The 26,564-nt window shown below is 37.9% G+C and overlaps 1 protein-coding gene across 1 annotated transcript; it reads left to right on the forward strand.

Moving 5' to 3' along the window:
• The first annotated feature begins 7,600 nt into the window (after window positions 1-7,600).
• On the forward strand, window positions 7,601-25,514 carry LOC137261158 (muscle LIM protein Mlp84B-like). Its single transcript, XM_067798861.1, has 10 exons — window positions 7,601-7,789; window positions 14,466-14,569; window positions 15,409-15,571; window positions 17,434-17,579; window positions 18,710-18,875; window positions 19,556-19,722; window positions 21,175-21,340; window positions 22,346-22,490; window positions 23,640-23,733; window positions 24,370-25,514. Exons 2-10 carry the CDS (start codon window positions 14,473-14,475, stop codon window positions 24,432-24,434), a joined length of 1,209 nt encoding a protein of 402 aa, XP_067654962.1. The 5' UTR covers window positions 7,601-7,789; window positions 14,466-14,472; the 3' UTR covers window positions 24,435-25,514.
• The last annotated feature ends 1,050 nt before the right edge of the window (window positions 25,515-26,564 follow it).

Raw genomic sequence — 26,564 nt, forward strand, 5'->3', positions numbered from 1 at the left:
TTTGAAATAAATACTTAAGGGTATAAGGACACATTTTTGTGGGACTGATGCTGGTACAGGTGGCCATGTTGTCTGAAGTGCCACCATTCACACACCCGTGGATTTGGCTGGCAGAGTGATGTTTCTAGATTTGTCAGCCCATAATTATGCTCATTGGTTTCTCCACAGTGGTAAATGTGATTTGTTCAGGGGTGAAATGTAGTACATGTAGAAATGTACATATATATTGACTCCGGTTGTATGTGCACTACCATTTGAATGAGATGAGCCAGCCTTGTTGTGTCATCGACTGTTGACGTATTTATCTATACACATCGTCATTCATTACATGTCATCTTTTATATTCATTTGTAGACCATCTCTTTGATAAGAGAGAATACATTAAACAGAAAGATTTGGCAAGTGTGGATTGCCACGGCTGTAGGAATTATGGATTAATCTGGGGCCTGTTTCACAAAGCTCTCGTAAACCTAAGATCTCATAACTTTTCTCGTAGCATCCATAGCTCCTGTGTTATAATATAGGAGGTACAATGGTTACGAGAAAGCATACGAGATATTAGGCTTATGATAGCTTTGTGAAACGGGCCCCTGGACTCTATTTGAATTTGTCTTGTTGCTAAATACATGTATATATATTTTTATATTTTTAAATAAGATACCTTTATTTCTTTATGTCGGTTTAATGTTATTGTCCAATGTATTCATGAATGTGTGTTTTGCATGACTGCTTTCTCTTCAGTTGTTCCAGACTGATTGTTTGCCACATATTAAAGATTGGATTATGCTCATGAAATGCTATGATTGTCGTCTACAAATATGTAGATGACGACTTAAAAACAGCCTGGAAGAATGACCACCTCTCAGCCTCTGGTGTTTGATATGCTGACTAATGTTGACCACCTTGTTTAAACAACAAAACAAAATCTGTCTGTAGTACGCTCTGTCTTTCACAATGATTGTAAAATTTGTTGTTTCTGTTTGGAATGGCTATACAACTATTGTTTGTGATTACTAACATCAAGACTCTCAAGATGATCTCCAATTCTGAACTAATGTACATGTGGAGTGTTTTACTTTGTTTTGAGTGCAATGCTCTACAAACCGTGGTCTTGGTTGGCGTCTTAAGTCTGAATCTTCCAGAAATAGTAGTGTCAACATTTTCATGTGATTTTCTAAGAAATAAACTTATTGCATTTGAGTAAGTTTGTTTTATTATGTGGAGACTGGATTTAAGTAACCCAACAGTAACAGGCGTTGACAAGGGTACTAGAATCTGTACCGAAACGTCGCAATCTCGCAATAAAGAAGTTGTTATCCATAACAATTTGTCCTATTTGTACACCTCAACTTGTAAGATGCCACTCAAACATGTAAACAGGGCATTGAGATAGAATTGTGGTTAGAGGTTTTCAATGGACAGAATGTGTTGAGCGCATTTCTGGTATACCATGATATTGCTGGAATATTGCTAACAGCCGTGTAAACCCAACGTAATCACTCACTCATGGCTGCAAATAACCCACTCCTAGAGGCATTTTATATATAGAGGAAACTAAATGACCTTCCCTGTAATACCATTTTTATTAAACAAGTTAATGATTTGGTATCAAACTAGCGAAAGCGAGTTTGATACTAAATCTTTGACGGGTTTAATAAAAATGGTATTTCACATAAGCGAGTTTAGTCTTCTGTTTATAACTTTCCAACATAAAGTGACAGAAACTGTGGCGAAATTTCCTACAATGTGAGGACTCTCAGCTTTCCGCGAATCAAGCAAGGTTTAGTAAAATTGCGAGAGCGACATCAGCATTGTAACGTCACAACTTAGACGTCATACGTCAAGCGGTATTCTACCATGAATTCAGTAAATACAGGATTGTGATTGGCTAATCAAAGTCATCCAGAGGTATAGAATCACGTTATATACCTCTGATTTTCAAACACGTCATGTACTTGTTTAAAATCTGAATAACACGGTTATGGTACGCTACGCGTTCGATTTTAAATCAAATTTAGAGCTATTATAATTTCGTTATATACCGCTGATTTCCCAACACAGTATGTTTATCTCCTAATCATACTAGTGTAATATTAACGTAATAAATATTACAAAGCAGTATCTTCAACGGGCGAGTAATAACTGATTTTATGAAGTATGTATATTGTTTGAAATACACAAAAGAAATGGATTTAAGAATATGCATAAAGGGTCCATAAAACCGGGGAAAAAATATCAATGCTGCTGTTGCCTCCAGCATTTATAACCATTATATTCATATACTTGCTTCAGTATTCAATCATCACTGCATATGTTACTAGTTTGAACCCAATACATCCAAGTACATTCATATCATTGTTGCAAAATTATCATTTATCCCCTGGCATGTAATGTGGAGTGTTATAGTTGTGGAGTGTTATAATCAAGGCGAAGTCTGTCCGTTGGTAATCATTTCAGAAGCACCACTAGAAACAGTTCAATATTTTTCAACCATAATTTACGTTTATATGAAAATGAACCTATCAACAATACTTGCCAGATATGTAAGGCAGATCCCAAAATGGTGCCTTTGCTTTTTACAGATTTTTCTTTCTCCCGATTTCAATGGAAACGATTCGGACTTACACCCGAAACGGAGGGGTTTGGCGTCCTTTCCGGAATAAAATATCGCCCTATTTCTGTCATTAAGACTTGGGACACATGTGAGGCGATCCCAAAGTTTTGTCATTTGCTATTTGCAGAATTTTAGCATTTATATTTTTTCCTCGTTACCTAGGAAACGATTCGGACTTTCTCTCAAAAGAGAGGGATGGACTTCTTTTTGGGACCACAACTCGTAAACGTTTCATTATCTTTCAATAAAACTTGACAGATATGTTAGGCAGATCTTAAAGTGGTGCCTTTTGTCATTTGCAGAATTTGGGCGTTTCAACCTGCTTTCTATGGAAACGATTTGGACTAAACTATCAAGTTGGAATGAAGTGATTGTCATTTGATAATATTAGACATTGGCAGACATATTCAGGTTTAATATCTGAAGCTATTCACAGTTAAACCTATAGGCGTCAGTGTAAGGGTGGAGTCGAGGTAGGACAGTCATTTGAAGACTTTGGGAGTATGTAGAATTGGAAAGTTCGGATTATTCTTCGTCCAAGTACATTTACCTCACGCTCGCCAGCTGACTGTCAGTCTTACTTAAACTAAAAAAATCAGTCCACGCAACAGACAGAACTTCTACCCTCAGTTTTAAGGTATATTTATACCTAAATTCAGTAGCATTTCATCGGGATTGCTGACCGTGATTTGGTCAGAACCAAATTACAATTTCCCAGTCGATAATAGTTCCAGCTTGAATAGGCCTACAAAACCGAATTGCGAGGAAAAGCATAGAAATGTACACATTAAGAAGCGAATGTGCATACAAGCAGCTATGCGGAATATTGAAATCATAGAAACTGCATAAAAATACAGTTAAATGATTAATACTATATGCCACGTAACTCGATCTATTAATGTTGAAAATATACAGTTCACAAATTTAATGAGTAACCATGCTAATACGGACTATACAGCAAGTATTGAACGTCTTTGTGTTCATTTTCATCAAACCTTGGGGGCGGTGGAGTAGCCCAGTGGTTAAAGCGTTAGCTCGTCACCGTGTGTCAAGTCCATTTCTGGTGTCCCCTTGCCCTGATATTGCTGATATATTGCTAAAAGCGACGTAAAACCATAACCAGGCTTCATACTGGTTTATAGTACGTGCATGGTAGTAAGTGACCATTACAAATCCAGAACTTCTTTAAGTCGTATGCGATATGTAAAAAAGCACCAGACACGATTCTAAATGTTATTTATTTGTCATTTGCTGTGAACGAACAATGACATGTACTTCCTCTTTCTATTTAGGAAATCTGGTCTGGTGTTGTTCGCCCGGCTTCCTCCAACCCGGACCCGCGGCGTGACAGTTTATGAAACAAAGCTACATGATTTAGTTCCTATTTCACATCTACAATTCTTAGAACTGATTACGCAAATATAAAGTTTAGATATATACATTATAACAGGAATATCACCATCTAAAATGAGGAAAAACTACAAGTAAGTATATATTTTACCTCTGTACATAGAATGGTTACTCAAAATTGAGAGTGAATTTAACCCGCGATGTGAATCTATGGAGACATATATTAACTTTAAACATGGGTCTTGTCACATATTTTACCAACAAGAATGCGGACAAACTACAAGTATGTTACTATTTTACAGCTATGCATGTTATAAAAGTGATAAGCGAAGGGGGAGTTTATCAGTCAAGTATCCGATCCTGACCATCTGGTCCACATGGGACCTGTTTTAACGCGGATATCCCACGAGTACGGTAAAAAAAATACCAGCAGCCACTATGTGTTTTATAAGACAAAAATAGAATAGGTTTGAGTGACTGCTTTATGATAACCCATATTGAGGTGTGTCGTATATCCCGTTTTACACAGTCTAAGTAATAGAGAATAGCACCACTTCGTGCTCCCCTCTCATACACCGATACCCGGTGATAAAACTGAAATAATCCACAAGACCAAGGCACTCACTCGAGTTATGTAAATTACACTTCAATAGTAATAGTATTGTTGAATTAGCAGCTATATATATTCAAGCTTTAGAACAAATATAATTTCAATTACATTTCCCTTCGTGTGTCTAAGTAGTAGGCTTGTGTCCACAAGGTATGTGGACGTGAAACCGACTTGTTTCTCAATGCTTTAAACCTTTGTGTACTTCCGTACTTTATGGTAATGTGATGTTGGTTATTACGGTTGAGTCTAACGCCAGGAAATCGGTCCAACTTTCACGAAACGATCATCAGTTTGAGTACTTGGATTTACATTTTGTGCTTTACTTTCATCAAAATGGTTCAAATTTAACATTAGAATATATTGGAAGATATTTATTTAACGCGCGCGCAAACACATGCACACACACACACACACACACACACACACACACACACACACACACACACACACACACACACTCTCTCTCTCTCTCTCTCTTTCTCTCTGTCTCTCTCTCACACACACAATGTATTAGCAAATTTTGTAGTTGACATTATGTAATTCAATATGTGTTTGTACATGTGCGTGTGTGTATATCCGCATGATACACTGTTCGTGTATTAGGATTATCCTTATAATAATAAGAATAATATAGCGTCTGATCAGTCCTGTATTACAATATATGACGTTCCTTTAAATATTTCCAAAATTTATAAACATTGATTACTGTAACCTTGTTACACGTTTGTGAGTTTCCTTACAGCTAAACTTGAAAATAATCAATGGTAACAGATATCCAGTGCTAAAGTTATTTTTGAGATCACTTATTTCAAAGTAAAGAAACTTTAAATTATAGTCGTTCGAAGAAAAGTACATTTCTGATGAAGTGGGCTAGATACTTAGCTCCAATAACTTCCCGTAGCCGGCGGAAGATCTTATCAGAGTATCCTGATCCACCGAGAACTGATTTAGCTCAAAGCAAATGCACTCACGACAATAAAGTATACATTTCCTTGTTGACTTGTTTGGAAATGCGCGGGTGCAATATTTCTGACTTGTAGTGCCAGTGTTGGTGCATATTTGGGTTTATAGAGAGTTGTAAAAATTCGTCTTGGCGCATTAATTCAGTTCGCCGCATAAAAACTTGAGCATAATATAATATGAAGGGGAATGAGAAGGTATAAGGGAGACAACTCTTCTATTCATAAAACTGTAAAACCAACTAAACCAACCAAACCCCCACAGGCACATCCATTGTCTTCTGTTTGCAGTGAAAACATACCGCTGAATTTCACTTGAAACAATTTTTATTTTTGAAATTAAGATTGCGAATCCTCATAAGTTTACATTGTCAGTGGAAAATTTAAGTCTCAGAAGTCTCCACTTAGGATAAAAGCTGTGCAACAAACGATCACAGATTCAAATCGGTTTGCAGTACAAATTTCACTTCATTCGATGTACGTTTTTGTTTTAAATGAATTTCATCGGCAACAGACTATACAGTGGCCGGGTTCTGATTTTTTCCTGAAAGGTCAAGTGAGACAGTTTGGGTTTTGGTGGGCAGGCTTGCTGACTTAGTTGACACGTCATCGTATCCCAGCTGCGCAGGTCAATTAATGCTAATGTTTTGGTTGACATGTCATCAATAACCCAGTTGCTTATGATGTTGATCACTGTGTTGCTTGGTTCACAATCGATACTTTACATACCGCCCTCATATAGCTGGAATATTGCTGAGAATGGCGTTAAACAGCAACCTTACCAAATAATATGGATATTTTTAAATATATTTCCTTGATTCACAAAGCTGATTCTTGTAACAGCCACCCGCCGCTTCGTCTTGTCCGGGTTGCAGCATTTATAGCGTGATCTTCAGCAGAAACGTTGCTGACTGACATGAAAAAAAAAACCCAGCCAAACCTGCAGTGAATGATGCTAGTCCTTACTCGTGTTAGTGTTTGATGCATACTGTGTAATATTCATAATGACTATGCAAGTCACACCCAAGGCCCCTTGCAGTTAGGCAAATGTATACATTACACTACTGTACCACCATGCAACTCTTTGTATAAAAGACACATGTTCATGTTATCAGTTGTATTCAACAATCATTTCAGGTAATATACAGGTATTTGGTTTACACTTACAACAGATCAAATGCGTATTGTGTTTTAAACAATATTTGTATCCCACGGAAAACAGGTTTACACCTGTTACTGATTTTTCTGAAAGTTTATTGCCGTCGACATATTTCTGGATATGTTCAATTATGTGTTGTGTCACATAACATATGCCAGTGCGTTGTTATCATTACGGGTGTCATCCTGTATTTAAGCTGATTGTAAACGGATGATTTTGACGTTTAAGACCGCATACCCGAACGCAAAATAACAGTATTTCGATCAAAGCGTTAGTTTGTTGGCTAAATAGAGGATACTAAACAACTTTAATTCCCAGTAATACCATTTTTACTAAACGAGTTTATGATTTGGTATCAAATGAGCGAAAGCGAGTTCGATACTAAGTCTTTAACGGGTTAAATGAAAATGGTATTTCACGGAAGCGAGTTTAATATCCTGTTTATTACTCTCCAACGTAAATTGACAGACACTGCGGCAAAATTGCTTACAATGTGAGGACTCTCAAGCAGGGTCTGGTAAAGCGAAAGCGACATTAGCATTGTGACGTCACAACTTTGCACCATACTGACGTCATACTTCAAGCGGCATTGCACTGGTGTAATATTGACGTAAAATATTACACCGCAGTATCATCAACGGGCGAGTAATAAGTAGCAATATTCATCTATTGCTTTGTAATGCGTAAGCGTGATGTACTTCAAGAACCAGTCCTTCAAAATGCAGTGCACCTGTTGGGATTGTGTACCAGTACATACGTAAATCCATTATTCTTAATAAAAGAAATCATACAATGATCTAGCTATAACCGTTGCAACAACGGAAAACATGTTAATACTGAAAATTGTTTTATCTAACACACAAAGAATGAAGCTTTTCCCAGTCAATCGCAATCGTAGTGCCGTGTGCAAAGAACTGAATCTTCTCGAGAGGTGCGAGCGCGCGCAGTGCTGTTCCGAAGATGTACCTGTAATTGTTGACTTGGAAGGTTTGCCAGGAAAATCCTTAACGTAAGCTGAACACGGGTAATTCACTACAACCTGCTCAATTCCACAGATTACGCGGGAAGTACGATTGTCGATATCAATATTAATACAGGTAAGTGTTGTTGACATGATATCCGTTCACCACTTCCGTGTCATATATTTGAAATTTAGACACCATGAGCATGATGACGTATAAATAGTTGCACTCCACATGCTCGTAACACAGTAACCGGCGATGTCATGCTTGACTTGTCATGACAGTGGGTGACATGCAATATTTAAATGGTACATGCCATGGTTATTTATTAGGAATGTGGTGTTAACTGAAAACATAATTTTGATATAAGGCCCAAAATGGTTAAAAAAATTGTGACTGGAATTACATTGACCTTTTTAGTATTAATCTGGAATTACGTGTTAATGCATTTCATCAGCGTGTGATTGGAGCAAATCTATCGTAATCATTACGTATGAGGTAAAATCATAATAAAAACTATTTGTGTAATATTAATATACCTTGCTGAAAGAATATTACATACAATTGTCAGTGTGTACATAGATAAGAAGCTTGTACATTGACATGAGATGAGCACTCTTGCGACTAAGCAGAAATTTGTTTTGTCTCACATGATTTTTAATGACAGTCTATAATATGAACCGTAAATACTTGGAAATAACAATTGCCATTGTTATCTCGTGTTATATATTGAAAAGATTCCCTTTTATTAATTGTCGTTGGTGGACTCACCAAGGCTTTTTAAGTGTATTGTCAGTGCTGGTTTAATTTTGATTACTTCAAAAGTTAAAAACTTCAAACTTAGAACTCTCATTAATAGTAAAGTCTGGATCAGAGAAAAAAGTGATTGATGTTATGAGCATTACCCTATGTCACCAAAGTGCGAAACATCACAGTGAAGAATTTACTTTGGCAAACAAAAACCCACCCCCAAACCCCTATCCTTGCTGTGAATCACAATAGGTTGTCTGGTACCAATATTCTTACAACAGGGTTAGAAAATAGAATATATTTTTATCTTGCTCTCTCAATGCTAAGACTTGTCACCTTATAAAATTATTAGTCCTTAGAAACCTGTAACCTGTTAACATGTCTAAGTTTAACAAAATCCGATTTTTTTATGGTCTCTAGTGTATATTTTAATAAATCTCACAATAATGTTGAACAGATGTTCAAGGCATGTTCAGTAAGAACATTCAAAATGTACTCAGCCTATTTGCCCCCCTCCAAAGAATTGTATTTGTTTGTTGGCAATAGAAGACCATTGGCCAAGCAGTTCCTTTATACCATTGTCAAACTTGTGTGGAAGATCATTGCAGCAAAATCATCAGCCTGATGCCCTTAAAACACTTGCACAAAGGGATCTAAGCGCTACGACTACCTTAAGCCAACGTTGGAGAATGGGATTTACAATCATTGTAGCGCTAAGATCACTTTGTGCAAGTGGACCCTGATCAGGTAATACAGGGCTATATCAATCATGTTGTAGGGTACCACACAGTGACACTGTCACAGAGTTGTATACAGGTTATGCTACAGGGCCCAGATTTTCGAAGCTCCTTTGGCTTTGCGTTCACATAGTCTTAAGTGCCATACATTCACATTAACTCACAACTTATGATCATTGTCATGGTGTCCTACTCATCATTGAAAGCAGAAGAACAGATAGGAACAACATTTAATTTGTTTATTGCAGAGTTGTTTGTTATTTCAGTTGCTCCCATGTGAAAATAACTTTTGAAATTGCTATTTACAAAATGAAAGCAATGGGTGCAAGCTATTAAATATTCAACTTGTTGAATGAAGCAGGTCTTCTAGGAGTTACATTATTGTCAAACATTCTTAAATGATAATGAAAGGTTTCTATTGTATGTCCTTAACGACCTGTTTAAGGTTTATGATGCTTATGAACTAACATCACCAACAAGTGCTCCATCACATTTTCAGAACTTGTTAAGGATAATCTTTCTCACCCACAATTTGCTTCCTGTACGCATAAAAACTGACAATGGACACAACAAACATTTTGTTCACACAGATGCAGAAAAGTCAAAGTATGTTTTGAAAAAAATTCAATCAAGTTACAATAAGTTTTCGTCGAGTTTACTTCTAGCTGGGCTATGGTATCATTTGCATTGTTGTTACTTAACAATGTGATGCTCAAGATACACAATACAATAACAGTAACTGAATTACAATACTATTACAATATAGTATCAGGGCTCCAGATAATTTTTCAACTCGAGGAGTACCTACGTCTTATTTTTTCAATATAAGAATCCTGGGAAAAGTTAGATTATTGAATGGAATTTACTGGCATGTAAGTAATCTTGTGTTTCGTTTCATAAATGCACCACATCATTGCTACTGGTGAGCAGGTCAATAAATGAGAAAGCAATACTTTTTCCGATAGATATGTCTGTAAATGATTCTGAGACTGTACACCACTGCTGTGGTGCGTATCTGCTATGTTTTCTGATTTTTTCCCTACCGCATTGTGCATATTTTGTATCTGTACATACACCAATATGGCCCTTATCTGGAGCCCTGTAGTATTTATAATAAGTGTCTGGGACCCAGTGTTTTGTAGTCCAGGACCTCTGAAAATTCAGAGTACGAGTCCGAGGGATCCTCCAGTACAGGGCTGAAGGAAAATCCCTGAATGGTTGTCTGATAGTGTTATTGTCATCCTTTTCATAATGGTCATAACATTATTGTTTAATGCTGCATATTTGTGGTAAACCTCTAAACCGAACATGCTGGCCCAAACCACCTGACCCCCTTTAAATCTGAAGATGTGCCATCTCCGTAACCCATTTTAATGCTGTTTCCCCAGACTAACCTGAGTCTCTGAATATATATAATTTTGATAGTAACAAATATACCCATTTAAAATAAATAGTAGCCCCAGTGAGACTTGCTTCATTTAGGGCTTTACCATTGTGGGGAGGGTAAGGCAATAGATGAAATAATGAGGACAGTGAGACATACTTTCACATTCTATTCAAATGTTGCTCCGAACTAAGCAGAGGTAGTGATAAGGTGGGTGATATTCAGATCATGGCAGGGAAAGAGTAATCAATGGTATACTGTCCCTGAAAGAGATTCTATTGCTTAAAAGCAAAGGGGAGGGGTAGACTATCCTGTAGTCCCTGAAGTATTGAATATGTGTAAGTTTGATAAAAACAAATAAACCCATTTAAAGTACAAAGGGGCCCCAGTTAACTGTTTGATTCAGGAAATATAGACTTTCTTCATTCAGGTCTTTAGCTTTGCAGGAAGGGCAAAGCAGTAGGGGAAATAATTCAGGGACTGAGACCAACTAACAACCATATCTGCAACACATGTTACTGCTGTTTCTCCAGCACCAGGACATTTCCTTATCAAAGTGTTCCCATTCCATTTAGCACATACAGAACACTGGAATGTCTACTGACTCACTGGGATAGCCTTTAGCTGTGAGTTTGGTGTGGACTGAGGAATATGTCTTGCCCTCTGACCCTCACATGTTTATCTGCTTAGGTTAAGCTGGATGGTCCTTGTTGACCACAGGCAAACCTTTGTTTGATCTGTCCAGACCTGTCAACAGCACTTTGTCAGAGATTCTATTCATGTCATGGTTTTATGCGACTCGCAAATGTATATCCAGTACCTACGAACGTAGAGAATGGCCGCCTAAAATACATTCACGGCGTCTAGAGGGACACATGTTATTCATTGTACCCACATAACATCTGTCTTCATTAAATGTTTAGTTACGTTTTTCAGTTACGTGCATCATTTCACCCTTCAGGCCACATGATCAATGATTCATTAAAACTTTTAGAAGTTTACTTCTCTTTTTTATAACAGTGAACATCAGCTATCAACATGTATTGTGCCTTATATGGACACAGAGATAGATAGATATATACACAGGCTGTGATATTTTTGATGAATGTTGTAGAACTTGTGTCTAGTTGTGTTCCAGTGATTGAAAATAATATAAAATTGGTCAAAAGAAGGATTAGAAATAATTATCGATTGTAAAAAAAGGTATTTTCCAATTAATCAGAATTTTGTTGTTTTAGTATAACACATTGAATGAAGTAACATAATCATTGAATTGGACCAAAACTTACAAACATGTTCTCAACAGTGTAAGGTTAAGCACATTGTGAAATTTGAACCAATTTTTATTGTTTAATTACAATTACAATATTTCTCTTGCATGCATGCATTTCATTGCATGACAGTATTCCTTATAAAAAATTGAAAAAACTGTGGAAAAACCTTAAAATTGGTGATTACACTAAAAATATATACATTTTGATTATAATCAGTAATTGTTCACCAGAAATCCTTCGAGAAGCCAATTCCCAAGACCATTTTTATCACAGTTGTGTGGATCGATGCTTAACATGATGTCACTGGATTGTTTGGTCTGGACTTGATGATTTACAGACTGCCATTATATAGTAACTGGAATATTGCCTAGTGATGCCTTAAATAACAAACAAATCTTTCCTTTAGCAAGTAAATTAACACCCTTTGGTGAGTGCACCATAGATCAGGTCACTATCAAGCTGTGTTGGTATTACAGAACACTCAAAATGGATTCATGGAGTAGAGTATCTTGAAACAATTCAGGCAAATGTATGGCATACATTCTACATGTTTCTGCTTTGAAACATTCTATTTACAAGTCGAAGCTCCTGCAGAAAAAACGCTTGTCTCCAGGTCAGTGTTTAAGAGCAATAACCTCCAATGTGATGTCAAACTGCCTGTTGTGTTTAGTTTAACATTGAGACAGTCACTGAAAATTCTGAACCTGACTAACCTACAGATCATCTGCAAATTTGCAACTGCTGAAACAGCTTGTGGCGAAACAACTTAAGAAATGTTTTGGCTCTTTGGTCACTGCTTGAACACATTTTGTATGTAATGTTGACAGATGTGAAAGGAAGTCATTAGTGAATCCTCAGCTGCTCAGTTCGTATAGGCACTAAAAAGTCAGAAAATACTTTCGAAGCTGATGATTGATTGGCTCAGTTCATATTTTGCTCCTCATATTTTATTTTTGTCTGTACTGTAAGTATGATATAATAAGTCATCTTCTATAGTGCTGTTGTCAAACACCAAGTGATTGCTTACAGCACGTAATCAGAATCTGATTTTTATTACCCCGAATAAACCAAGCTGCCTGTTAAGCACAAGAAGGTTATAGTCACATGACTTTATCCAACTGGGTACCCAATTTCTGCTCGGTCGACAGAGTCAGTTTTCAACAAACTGACTTTCCTAAGGTGAGACCACACACATTTCATGTTCTTTGTCGTTGACACTGGAATGAAGTCCAAGAAACTGCCAGTCAAGCTGCCAAGCACGGTCACCCAACCAAGGACAGTATGTGCTTGATATTGCTTAACTGCATTCTGACCTGAGCTCTGTGCACAGGACCACATGCCACTGTAATTCATACTTGTTTGACAACGTTAGAAGAATCTGAAAAATAAATTGCATCATCCGAATTAGGAAGTTGTTGACATCCAAAGAGTTTCTCCTTGTATACTCAAAGTCCTAATACATCAATGGGTACCTTGTATACAGGACATGACTACAAAGTATAATTTTTCATAGCGTGTGCCAAATTTCACCACTTTTATGTAACCATGACAACACAGAAGAGAAGGTATTTTAATCATTCTTAGGCTGCTAGGAGGCCAAGGGTTTGTAGATTTAAGCATCACTTATGGAATTCAAAGCATTTTGCGTCAGATTCCTTCATCAGAGCTGTAATGAGTCTGTAGGGGAACAGTGCTCTGCAGGAGTGGTCCACAGCTGACATGTTTAAAACATCCCTTCATGAAATGTCATAATCTCCTGATAATGTTATCATATCAAGTTTATTGCTTGGCAGTGGGGAAAATATTGTGGTTCAGAGACTGTGAGGCAGACTATGTCCATACAGGGAGACATTAGTTACATGGGTGTGATATTACAGAATGTTCTCAGATTGCCCTGAGATATTTGTTGAATTTAAACAGGATTTTAAATTTCGTTTCCTTGCAGACAAATTGGAAAAAAATAGTTGTTTTCAATTTCATGTTTTTATGAATTTAGAGGCTGCTCTACTGTAACATTACAACCTCTTTCTGTTTAATTATCCCCTTAAAAAAATCAGTCCGTCTGTGCACATTTGTGTTTTCTTGAGCAGGACTCAAAACTGTTCTCTTTTTCTTCACCAAACTTGGCACATAGATATGTCTAGTGGTGACCTTGTTCTTTTTCGATAGTTTTGGAATTCTGACGCAAATAATCTTTGTTTCTATGGCAACAAGTTTCACGTTGACTAAATTTGGTGGTTGTGCTTTCCAGAGCAGAGTCCGATTTCACAAAGTGATTGTAGCGCTATGATTGTCATAAGTCTACATGGTCTGTGTTAAAGTATCAGATCACGTTCTTGCTATGATCACCACCACGCTAATATCCTAAATTATGATCATAAAGTATAATAAATTGGATATTTAGGGAAACTAGACAAATCTGCCAAGCAAAAAGTTCTTGGAATTTCACAACACATGTTAATAGTCTTGTTAGCCATTACTGCCTTACATACATTGCACCCAACACCTGTCCTTCCATTAGAGGTGTGGACAGTTTAGAGAGCAGTGTCTCCAGACCCTGAAACTGTGGAAATCAAGACTTGCCACATATTCTAGATTTGCATGGACTTTCCTGAATAAGTTTGTATCAGGATCTTACGATAATAACATCGATGGCTTGTTTGCAGATTCAAGATGACCCAGAAGTGTCCAGTGTGCACCAAGCCTGTGTACTTCGCAGAGGAACTGAAAGCAATTGGGAAGACATTCCATAAACTGTGTTTGAAATGCAGTAAGTAATTTAGAGAGATGTTAAGTCATTTGTAGTCAGTCGTACACATGAACATAGTGTTAAATTTTAAGTGCTGGCTGTGCAGAGATGATTCCAACGATCATTTTGATACAAGTTTAAAATTCTTTTGCTGTGATTAATATTCTTTTATTACAAAACATGCTGTTATGGTCTTCTGGATATTTCTGAATGCCATGGCAAAAGCAACTAAAAGGGGTCGCTATCAGGGGTATGTTTGAATTCTGATTGGCTGTTCATTTGTTGTTTGAATTCTGATTGGCAGTTCATTTGTACAAACCGAAAGATCAAATTGAAGGTTCTTATGAGAAAAAAAGCCAAATCATATTTGTGAGCAGGCATCTGATAGGCTCAAACTGAATCTGGATCTTCACTATGGTGAGTGAAAACTTTAACCTCAAGGCTACCCCACCACAGTGGGACATAACCTATTGGTTAAGGCATTCGCTTGCCATGCCAAAGGTATGGGTTTGATTTCCCACATTGGCACAATGTGTGTAGCCCATTTCTTGTGTCCCCTGCTGTGATATTGCGGGCATATTGCCAAAAACAGCATAAAACCCACTCACTCACTCACTCACTCACTCACTCACTCACTCACTCACTCACTCACTCACTCACTCACTCACTCACTCACTCACTCACTCATAAGGAGACTGAATGGATGCTGCATTGTGTATTTATTATATTCACTTTGGGTAGTGCTACCATGATGTTAAATGATTTTTGCTGTGAATAGGTAAAATAAACCTTTTCACCATGTTCACCTTGACAGAGAAACATAGAATCAGTTTTGTGAGAAACTTCCTCAACTGTTTCAGGCCAGTGCAAGAAACTGCTGGATAGTACATCAGTGAATGACCATGACGGCAGTTTGTTCTGTCGATCCTGCTATGGCAAGAACTTTGGTCCAAAGGGTTATGGGTTTGCTGCTGGGGGTGCAGGACTCTCAACAGATTATGGAAAGAGCAGTCAATCTCCGAGGTAAACTTGGCTTTGAAAATAATGTTAATAATTGGCCACTTGTATAGCACTCAACTCCCAAGATGCAGGGACATGCTCTAGGCACATACAACATAGCGGACATTATTACTCCAGATAAGTGGAGTATGTGTGCATAGGTGTGCCCACAAAGGTGCTCTGATCTGTGGCAAGACAATTCCTAGAGGCTTGCACGAATCAAACATGGTCTCCATCCAAGGACTCCCCGTGACCAAATTCGTGAAATTAGTGCATTTTGTAGAACAATTTTTGTTAGTTTAGACATCAATTGATGCACACAATAGAAGGTATATTTAATACAGACAATTTATACCAGCTGAACTGATGTAGTGTGAGGAATTTGTTGCTAGCACTTGGTTGCCTGCTCTGGAAATATTGTACTTGCTTTGGTGCATCCTGGATACAGCCAAGTCAATTCCTGATTTTCACTCCTTGGTTGTCCACATATTTTCAGCTTCTACAAGCACATTTAATCACTATGAATACATTTCTTGACATCTCAGTGTTACCAACACCTGTGAAGATCCAGGTTAGAACTGGTCTTCACTTGCCTATGCTTGTAAGAGTCGACTATCAGGATCCGGTGGTGGTCTTGCTTGCTGATTTGGTTCACACCAGTCGTATCCCAATTGCATCGATTCTCATGATGTTGATCAATGGATTGTCTGTTCCAGAATTGATTATTTACAGGCGTCTGCCATATTGCTCTAATGTTATTGCTGAGTGCAGGATAAAACTAAAATCCCTCATTCAATGTCATTAAAACTGCAGTCATGATCAGGGATGGTTAGTAGTATAACTGTCCACAGCTATCCTGTGCTTGGTAGGCATAACTAATATTGATTGTAATGTGTAGGCTTGGCTCTTTACCTAAGATTTACAGGCTGCATAAAGAGCTTAACTACTTTGGCTCATCACATAATAGTAGTAGTAGTAGTAGACTTTTGCATTACCATCAGGACTATCATTAACTGAGCTTTGTTGAAGTTCTTTATCAAACATGCTTTATTTTAGGTGATGATAATTTAGGAATGTTGATAAAGTCTTTAAGATAAATATTTATTCTTGGGTATTATTGATGCTGGTGTGGGTAGTTGAGATCTTTTGTGCATCATCATTAGGCTTCTTTAATTTCAATTATTTCCCTCTTATTATTCCTATTTACTATGATCGGGTGCTCAGACTTGCTGACTTGGTTGATGCATGTCATCGTATCCCAATTGCCTAGATTGATGTACTTGTTTGTCACATGGTTGTCAAGTCAGGATTTGATCTATCGCTGCCATATAGCCGAGTGGGGCATTAAACAACAATCAGTCAATGAAGTGGTATCTTCCCATTATGACTACTCCCAATTTGACTACTCATGAACACAAACATGTAATGGGGTGCCCCTACACATAATGTACTGTACCTATACAGCTGATTTCTCACAGTTTGACTACTCTTTGAAAAAAGCCTATAAAGGAGACTCCCAGGGCCTACATATAATGATTAGAAGCCATGTTAATTGGGGGTCTTGTGATCATTCCTTGTTTATTTTGATATTTTTGAGGTAACTCCTCAACTCAGATTAAAGCTTTGTAAACCAATAGTACATGCTGTTTGTTCTAAAAATGGCACAGCTTGAATTGTTTATAAGCAATGATAAGTGTTAGTGGAACAGTCTACCTGATGGAGGGGAGAGAGCTAGTAATTAAAAACCACTTGACTGGAACAGGTTGTGTTTTGGACAGGTAGTCATAATGTGAATGAACAGATGAACCTTTGTGTCTTATGCTAAATAAGGCATAATGGATGTAATCCAGCTGTTTATAAGTCTGAATGAGTTGCTTTGCTTGTAGCTTTGGTGGGTCTGCTGCATCAACTAATGAGGGGCGTCCCAGGTTTGGTGCAACTGACCTATGTCCCCGATGTAAGCAAGCAGTTTACTTCGCTGAAGAGGCAAGAGCATTGGGGAAGAAGTTCCACAAGAAATGTCTTGTCTGCAGTAAGTAGCGCTTGAACGATACAAGTCTTGGTGAATTTCAGATATATCAGTGTCAGTGAATAAAAGTAAGGAAACATTTCCTTCATATAAGGAAATGAATAGGAGCCCCATTAAGTCATATAACTTATCCTGTGTCATGTTGTCCTGTTTTCTGATGAAGTTAAAACAGTGTGTTTATGCTCAGTATGACATCAGATGCTTTTCAACCCATAAAGGTCTCGGGGTAGAATAGGCCTTCAGCAACCCATGCTTGCCATAAAAGGCGACTTAATGCTTATCGTAAGAGGTGACTAACGGGATTGGGTGATCAGCTTCGCTGACTTGGTTGACACATGTCATCGGTTCCCAATTGCGCAGATTGATGCTCATGTTGTTGGTCAATGGATTGTCTGGTCTAGATTCGATTATTTACAGACCGCCGCCATATAGCTGGAATATTGCTGAGTGTGGCATAAAACTAAACTCACTCACTCACTTGGATGCTTTTCTGTTGATTGGTTGTTTTATACAATTTTGGAAGTCACTGTCTGAAACTTTCACATCTCTTAGACAGTTTCTGTTAAGGAATATAGGCATGTTGTTTTACAAATCTTACCAGCACCTGTCAGTCATTGAAAATCACTGTCCTTTTGAAATGAAGCTTACACGAAAAAAAAAAGAAATCATGTGCACCAATTTCTATGATTCTTTATCACAACTTACAAAACAACTTGTGACAGAGCTGGCAGTGGAGGGGGCTATTTTGGAAAAGGAGAATATTTTCAAGAAACCAGTCTTTGTGACTATGTGGTTGTGGCATTGTCATGACTACTCAGAAATAGGCACCTCTACGCGTGAGCCTTTGTATGAATTATGAATTGTATGAAATCAGAGACAACAGCAAATACTAATCTGTTCCAATAGGTTACATCTGGGAAAAAAACTTGTGCAAAACATTTTGTGTTTGAGCAAATTTATTTTCTTCATTGATAAATTGTGTATGTTCTCTAAGTGTGAACAAAAAAGTCATTAAAATGACCCCAACTATATATCTTAAGCTGACCCGATCCACGCTTGCTGATTTTCCTGGCTGAACACAGTGGATGTTGAGAAGCTATTCCTTAGTATCTGCACCAATATGTTTGTTACAGACAGCTGCAATAAATCCTTGGACAGTACCACACTGACCAACCATGAAGATGACATATACTGCAAGTCATGTTATGGGAAAAAATTTGGTCCTCGAGGATACGGGTTTGCTGGAGGAAGTTCTGGCCTCAGTATGGATACTGGCAGAAAGGGGGAGGTAACCACGGAGTAAGTTATAGTTAATTAGTACCAGTTGGTAGAACAAGCAATCAAATGATATGTGGAGATTTTCTCCCACTATGTTCATTGTCTTGCAGGCCAATTTTGATACCCCAGTTTCAGGACATGGCTGCTGGGAAATGATTTACTTAGCTCTAATAATTTGTGTCTATCTTTAATTGTAAACTTTAAGAAATCCTCCACTGTCCTTTGTCTACAACATGTATGCTGGAATCAGAAAACTAAGATGGTCATCTCATTTACATGTACTGTTTGTCAGGGTTTAAAAAATCCCATCACCCGATGCCCCGGGACAAGTCAGTTTTCATTTTGGGCAATCAATTAATGGTATCTTACTTGTCTGTGGACTACTAGATGATTCCCATTTATGATTTCAAAATGCAAATAGTCTTGGATTTCATTTCATATCTGCTCATAATGAAGCCATTTAAGTTCTCAATAAAAATAAAGTAGGGCCAGTAGAGAGTGAATTTATCACTATTCGATAAGTAGTCCACTAAACGTTAACATCAAGCATTGTGTCATAAAATCCGGGCAAGTGGGAAATTAGTCAAGTTACAAGCCCTGTGGCAAGTGGCTTTTCAAAATACTTTTGAAACCCTGTTTATGTGTGTATTACTTTGAGATTGTAGACAATGTTGCTAGCCTATGACTTTTTGTTATTTCAGTAATGTTTCCTCCTTAGCAAAAGCCCAAGCTGTATCCATGGCAACAAATGGTCATGGTCCAAAGATTGGTGGCGCTGATGCCTGTCCCCGCTGTCACAAACCAGTGTATTTTGCGGAGGAGAAGCGTGCACTGGGGAAGAAATATCACAAACTCTGCTTGTGCTGTAGTAAGTTGACAGGAGCTTAGACATGGTGACTGGAAAGTTCTTTGTATATGTTTTAAATACCATGCTCAGCGATACTCCATCTTTATGCTTTTTGTGGGTCATGGCATTTCAACAGGACTTGATTTTCCTGTAGTATGTTTATATTTTATCTTATAGGTCAGTCGTGCAGATTGATGCTTATGCTGTTGATCAGTGGATTGTCTGGTCCAGACTCGATTATTTACAGACCGCCGCCATGTAGCTAAAATATTGCGGAGTATGGCATGAAACTAAACTTACTCTTTATTTCACTCACATACCATCACTTGAACTCATATATCATCACTATCACTCACACCATCAGTCACTCTCAAACTCTCACTCCATCTCATCTGGGCTTCCTTCCTTCACTCATGTGCTCCATCCCGTCCTGACTGATCCGGTTATTTACACACTGTCACTTATATCACTAGTACTGTCAGTCACTCTCACACCTCATCCTGTCTTCAGGATTACACACTGCCTCTGTGGTGTCGTGATTAGAGTATCTGTTTGGAGAACTTAAGGTCGCGGGTCCGATTCCCGGCCTCATCATCCCAATAGATGTTAAAGTATGGTATTTGTTTGTCCTGCTGGTGCTTGGCATTAATTGGTACAAGAAGGACTGGGGGGCTCAGAGTCAGTATAATGTGTCATGCTTAACTGTGGCATGGTTTGTCAGTGAGCTAGTACTATAAAACCGCTTAAATCTGGGCTAGTACAAGCAGCCACACATGCACACACATGCAGGTCATCATATGAGTGAAATATTCTTAAGGATGATGTTAAATCTCATTTCACCTGAACTTCAGGATTACATCACTTTCACTCCATCAGTCACTGAAGACAACATTGAGGTCAGTTTGCTCACACTATCAAGCACCAGGTAAACAGCATCCTTGCTAATCTCCAGAGTATACGCACCACTATACCCTGGGTGCATCTATAGCTATTTTATTACCTCAGTCTGCTGGTTCCACATTCTCTCAGTAGGCAATCAGATAAGCCACCTTTACAACCGATCTTGCCAGTGTCAACAAATAAAGCAGTTACAGCTGCAAAGGTTTGTTTTGGGTGACTCAGTTTTGGGGGGAAATCATACAGACAAATTGACAGGTTTGAAAAAAGTATATGCTAAAACTACTACCGCTTTCAGAGTACCTCTACATCATTTGTGTTACGAAATTATATCAGTTAAATGCTTTAGGAATTGAAAGTGAGTTGTGATTGGTACACTCAACTTTCCAGCCTAGAGACCTGATCGGATAAAGATAGTCAACTGAGGAAATAAAATTATTGGCCTGAGTCATAGATGCATCCAGGGTATAGTGGGGATTTATCGTAACATGTAACCGGTGATGTTGAGGATGGGTAAACAGGTGACAACATCCTTAATGTCTTAACACCATCCCTGATCACTGTTTTCCATTTCAGCGGAGTGTAAGAAGCAGCTGGACAGCACCACCCTCACCAACCACGATGACCACATCTACTGCAAGTCCTGCTATGGCCGGCTGTTTGGTCCCCGTGGATACGGGTTCGCCCAGGGTGGGGCAGGGTTGTCCATGGACACTGGAAAGCCTGGTGAAGTCACCAGAGAGTAAGTAAAATGCTGTCGGTAACTAAAAACCCCAAGTTTATACCCAAAAGTTACACAGTTGCAAATAGCATATGTTGAAATAACCCCCATCAGCCTAACTGGGCGATCAGAGGGATTTGTAAAAGGATATGCAGAAAAGCATGTTTATTCTTAAAATCAGGCAAAACTTATGAATAGCAATAGGTCAGACTATAGATTGCAATTAGGTCGCTCAGTCAGGTATGATGACAGATCGTTGACTCACATGTGCTGTCTACTGGAACAAGGGGTCATCTCAAAGAAATTTTATGCTTTTTTATGTGTGTTCAATGTGTTTCATTTACTGATTAACGTCTAACGAGTCTTTTTATCCTAAAATTTATGGTGAGATATGTACAAGAGTATGATACCCTGTAACCAAATGTCTCAAAATATATGGGTGGCATGACCACCCGAAGATTGACAGGCCTGGATATTATTTGTAAATTGTTATGCCAAGCCATTTGCTTCCACATTTTTTATTTGCCTGAAGGATTATCTTATCTAAACTGATATTTCTATCGCCCAGCCTGACCACAACCACTGCTTGTGACCCCTGTCCTGGTTTTGCTTTTGAGATGACCCTTGTTTCCTTTTTGCAGTGATAGTGTAGCTACATTCTTAAAAGTTTCAGTATTAAAGTTATTTTTTATAAAATAATGAAGCTAAGATTAATTTCAAAATAGGCATTTAGAAAGTGTCCTTTGCTTATACATTATCTGTCATTGTCACATAAGTGGTAGCCTGTCTCTGAACCACATTATTTTCCCTAAAGTGCTAAGCCCTCCCTACTGTGCTATGGCTCTAAATAAAGCAAGTCTACATTTCTCTGATCTCCCCTGGTCTCCTTTTCAATTAAAATGGGTTTGTTTGTTTCTATCTAAATTATATATATTCAGAGACTAAGCCTTAGTCTGTATTAGTGGCAAACACTTGTGTTTGCTCTGGAAATAGTCCTGTACTGAGCCATTACTTTTCTTCCACCAGCAATGTGTCATCCTTCGGCAAGGCACAGGTGATGATGGACAACAAGGGAGATAACGGTGTTGGCAGGAGGTTTGGTGGAGCTGATTCCTGTCCCCGATGCGGGAAAGCTGTTTACTTTGCTGAGAAAATAGTTGGAGGAGGCCGGGTAGGATGCTTTTTTAACTTTCTTACATATCTGCCAAGGTGCTTGTTGTGTTAACTATCAGCCTACCACTTTGCCTAACATACATGTGTTCACTGTTGACGTAATACATTACAATTGCTAAATGTGATTTATAATGTTGACCTGTCAGTTATACATATGATTTATCATTTGGGTATGAATGACAAAATATACTTCTGTCAAGATACGAGTTAGAATTAATCTTCAGCACACCAAGCTTGTCATACGAGGCGCCTGAATAGATTGGGTGGTCAGGTAGCAGACTTGGTTGCTGGGATTTCAAAACTGTATCGATCTGTGCATTAATCATGGATTGTCTGATCCTTTACTATTGGCAGACCACCCATTTAACTGGAATATTCAAGAACTGAACAAATTGAAGGTGTGGAGTAGATTGCGGCCCTTCAGCAACCCATGTTTGTCTGTAGAAGCGACTAATGGGATTGGATGGTGTGGCTCACTGGCTTGGTTAACAAATGTCACTTGTTCCCAATTGCACAGACTGATACTCATACTGTTATTCACTGGATTGTCTGCTCCAGACTCGATTACTTACAGACCACTGCCATATAACTGGAACCTTGCTGAGTGTGGTGTAAAACTAAACTCACTCACTCAAGAATTGAACAGTTTGATATGAAGGCCTGGGACTGATATGAAATCGAGTACATGCATGTACTTACCCTAATCAGAATCGAGTATCCTGAAATGCAAGGAACATAGCGCTCCTGTCAGTTTTCTGAATATTCAATCACAATTTGAAACCAGATATTAACATATTTAATTTATGTCTGTTTAACCAATATAGAGCAGTGCCATTACTTATATTCCTCTTAAAACAAAGAACGTTTCATTCCTGCTGTTACTGTAACTTGACTACTCACTGCTCATGCACAGATACATTACAGTCGTTAGAAATAAGCTCCATCAGTCAGACAGTACCAGTGATGTAGATGTGTGTTACGTTCATAATGAAAAATACAAAGTATTATCTGCCCTTCTCATCACAGAATTCCCTCCTTTTCTAGGTACATGAACAGGTACATGTAGTCGATTCCAGCTGTACCTGACCTGGATTCAAATACCCAAGTACCTGTCCCAACCCTAATTCCAACTATCTCACTGTTTCAGTCGTGGCATAAGATATGTTTCCGGTGTGAAGATTGTAACAAAGCCTTGGAGTCCACCACCCTTTGTGAGGCTGGAGACAAGATTGTGTGTAAATGTGAGTTCAAATACCAAATCAAACTTGTTCTCTACCCAGAGAAAGATGTTTATAACATCTCATTTCCCACCCTCAGGACATGACTCCCGTGTACTGTTGACCATTTGATGTAAATATGCATATCACAATGTGTATGACATCATGACCAATTTAGTGTAATACGTCTCGTGTTGTACCTGGCTCTATGTTTTCACCCCAACTATCTATCTGTCTATATAACCCCATATTGTTTTTCAACCTTTTTCATCCAGTATTGTTTGTCCATGTCACCTCATCATAATTTTTGTTTACCTACCCATATCATAACTTCTATTAATGGCATTTTAGAAGTTGGGGAGTACAAGATTGACAAACTTTATGGATAACAACTTCTTTATTACGATAGTGTGACGTTTCAGTACAGATTCTTGCACCGTTGTCAAGCCAAATGTAGCGTACAGTGGTGGCAAAGTATATATAGTGAGGCTAACAAAGACAACAAGATAACAAGGTAATTAACACAATAGGGTGGGGACTGAGGTGTCTACCCACTGGTTTCATCACCTCAGTCATACACAAACCATAACAATTTGACAGCAGAAAACATGCACCATCGCACGGCTGTAGTGATCTATGACAAAGTGTTTCTCTCCACAGCCTGCTACGGAAAGACCTATGGCCCGAAAGGATTTGGATTTGGAGCTCTCAACACCACTGCTTAAGCTGCCCTGTCTAGAGCCTCCGAACAATGTGTATTACTCCCAAAGAACACCAATGTCTGATTACTGCAATGATGAGCACCAGTGTCTGATAACTGCTTTATGCAGACATGTTGTGATAGCTGGAAATAAGTGCTTTCACTGTTGAGAATTTTTACTCTTCACTGCTGTCACCAACTAAATGGATTTTTTGTTTTGTTAAGTTTAACACACTTCACCAAACAACAGCTACATTCAGATTTGTAGACTAGTTCGTTATGTGGTTTATATTAAGTCATGGTAGCAAAATTGTTTTGAATGGCCAATGATCACTTTATACAACTTTTCAAACTAATGTCTTAAGGCAACCCAACTCTCGAAGTTATATCGCTTAGGCATAACAGAATCTTAAGATTGTGGGTTTGAATATGCCATACGTATGATTTTGGATTCTGTGCTCAATGGCCATGCTGATGTTTCACAGAAATATTTAATGTCTGTGACAGTCTTGCTCTGAATTGTAACTGATCTACTTTTTCCACCCAACACATTCGCTCAAATTTGAAGCAGTGCATGGGTGATGGAAACTGATCATTTTTAGACTTCTTTGTAAGCACTGTCAAACACTTGGACTGAAATGTGTAAAATGATAACAAAACTTGTAAATTCCTTGAAATTTGGTCCTTGTTCATGAATTATTGATTTGTTGTTTAATGATGCATTTGGCAATATTCCAACAATATGACATGGCTTGCACGTGATTGAGTCAGGACCATAAAGTCCAGTATTCATTCCATGATAGGGACCAATTCTATCTCAGAATCCCAATACGTATTGCAAAACAGTCATAACTTTATGATAACAAATGAAGAAGGTGCAATGAGCCAGGTGTTCTACTTCCTTGTGAGAACTTATTAATCGTTATCAGTTATTGATGAGGTTATTGATCTTAATTTTCATCAAACAAACTTGGCAGTTGTAGAGAATTTTACTGATGTTGACTCTCTGATTGAATTGGTTCAAAATATGTTTACCATTTATTCACCCCCCCAAAAATCCCTGTATAGAAAGCGCTGTCTTTCTCAAATAAACCTAGCTAGGTCCTGAATATCAGTGACATTGATTTTTCTGTCCATGTTTACCTTTTTGTTCACATATCACATACAGTGGAAGCTGTCTAAACCAGCACTCATTTGGACTGAAGAAATGATCTGGTATAGACAATGTGCCAGATTGTAGAGATGATGATAAATATACAAGCCACAGATAGGACTGAGATTATATGCCGGTGTTGATAACTTTCTGGATTGGACAGATGCCGGTTTTGACAGCTTCCACTGTGTACTCTTATGAATTGCCTAGCTCTAGTGCTATCACTCAAAGAATTTTAACATCATTGCAAGTATGGTAATCGCTGGTAACATTTATCTATTTGTAACTGATGATTGACCATGACATGTATATCTCAATTATCTCAGTTATCTCAATTCAAGTCTCAATATCGTAGGGCAACTATAATTAGCACAAATACTCATGTTATTTGATGGTTTTTGACACTTTATCTGCACAGTAACTGCAGTGGTGTAAACATATTTACTTGTATGTTGTGTACTGTCATTCCAAGGGTTTTCTTTATGTATTTGCAAACCCCAGTGAAGATACTGTGGTCTTTTAATTCATAAGATGAAATTTGTATTGTGGGCATTGACATTTTTAATTCACATTCAAATGTTTCTTGGTTCAGGTTCTTTATGAAGAGTTCGTAAGTAAAATGTAATGAACATTGTCAGATCATAAAACTGAGAATTCAACTAGGTAGAAAATGCTTACATGATTTGTTAATTGTTATGTTTTCTAAACAAATGTTGGATTCAAAATCTTGTGCAAAGTATTTTTTTATAAATTAGAGCAGATAGGCAATAACAAAATTCTATTTTTCTTTCAGAAAATTTGGCTATTCAGGCATTGCCTGCCAGCATTCAAGTTTTAAAGGCAATGAAATACATGGACATACATACATGATATGATAACACTTTAACAGTAAAAGTCAATTAATTTTAATTATCCTCTTAAGATGTCAAAATTTGGAATTAAGTGTCAAAGTCATGTCCTTGACGTTAACCTGATGACATAATATTCCATTTCTTTTGTTAT

Source organism: Haliotis asinina, chromosome 14, assembly GCF_037392515.1.
Source record: "Haliotis asinina isolate JCU_RB_2024 chromosome 14, JCU_Hal_asi_v2, whole genome shotgun sequence".
In the NCBI taxonomy this organism is placed as follows: Eukaryota; Metazoa; Mollusca; class Gastropoda; order Lepetellida; family Haliotidae; genus Haliotis; species Haliotis asinina.

Coding starts and splice junctions, on each gene's coding strand:
- LOC137261158 (XM_067798861.1), top strand. CDS start 14,473: ATGACCCAGAAGTGTCCAGTGTGCACCAAGCCTGTGTACTTCGCAGAG. Junction 14,570..15,408: donor TAAACTGTGTTTGAAATGCA/GTAAGTAATTTA, acceptor CAACTGTTTCAG/GCCAGTGCAAGAAACTGCTG. Junction 18,876..19,555: donor AAGGGGGAGGTAACCACGGA/GTAAGTTATAGT, acceptor TTGTTATTTCAG/TAATGTTTCCTCCTTAGCAA.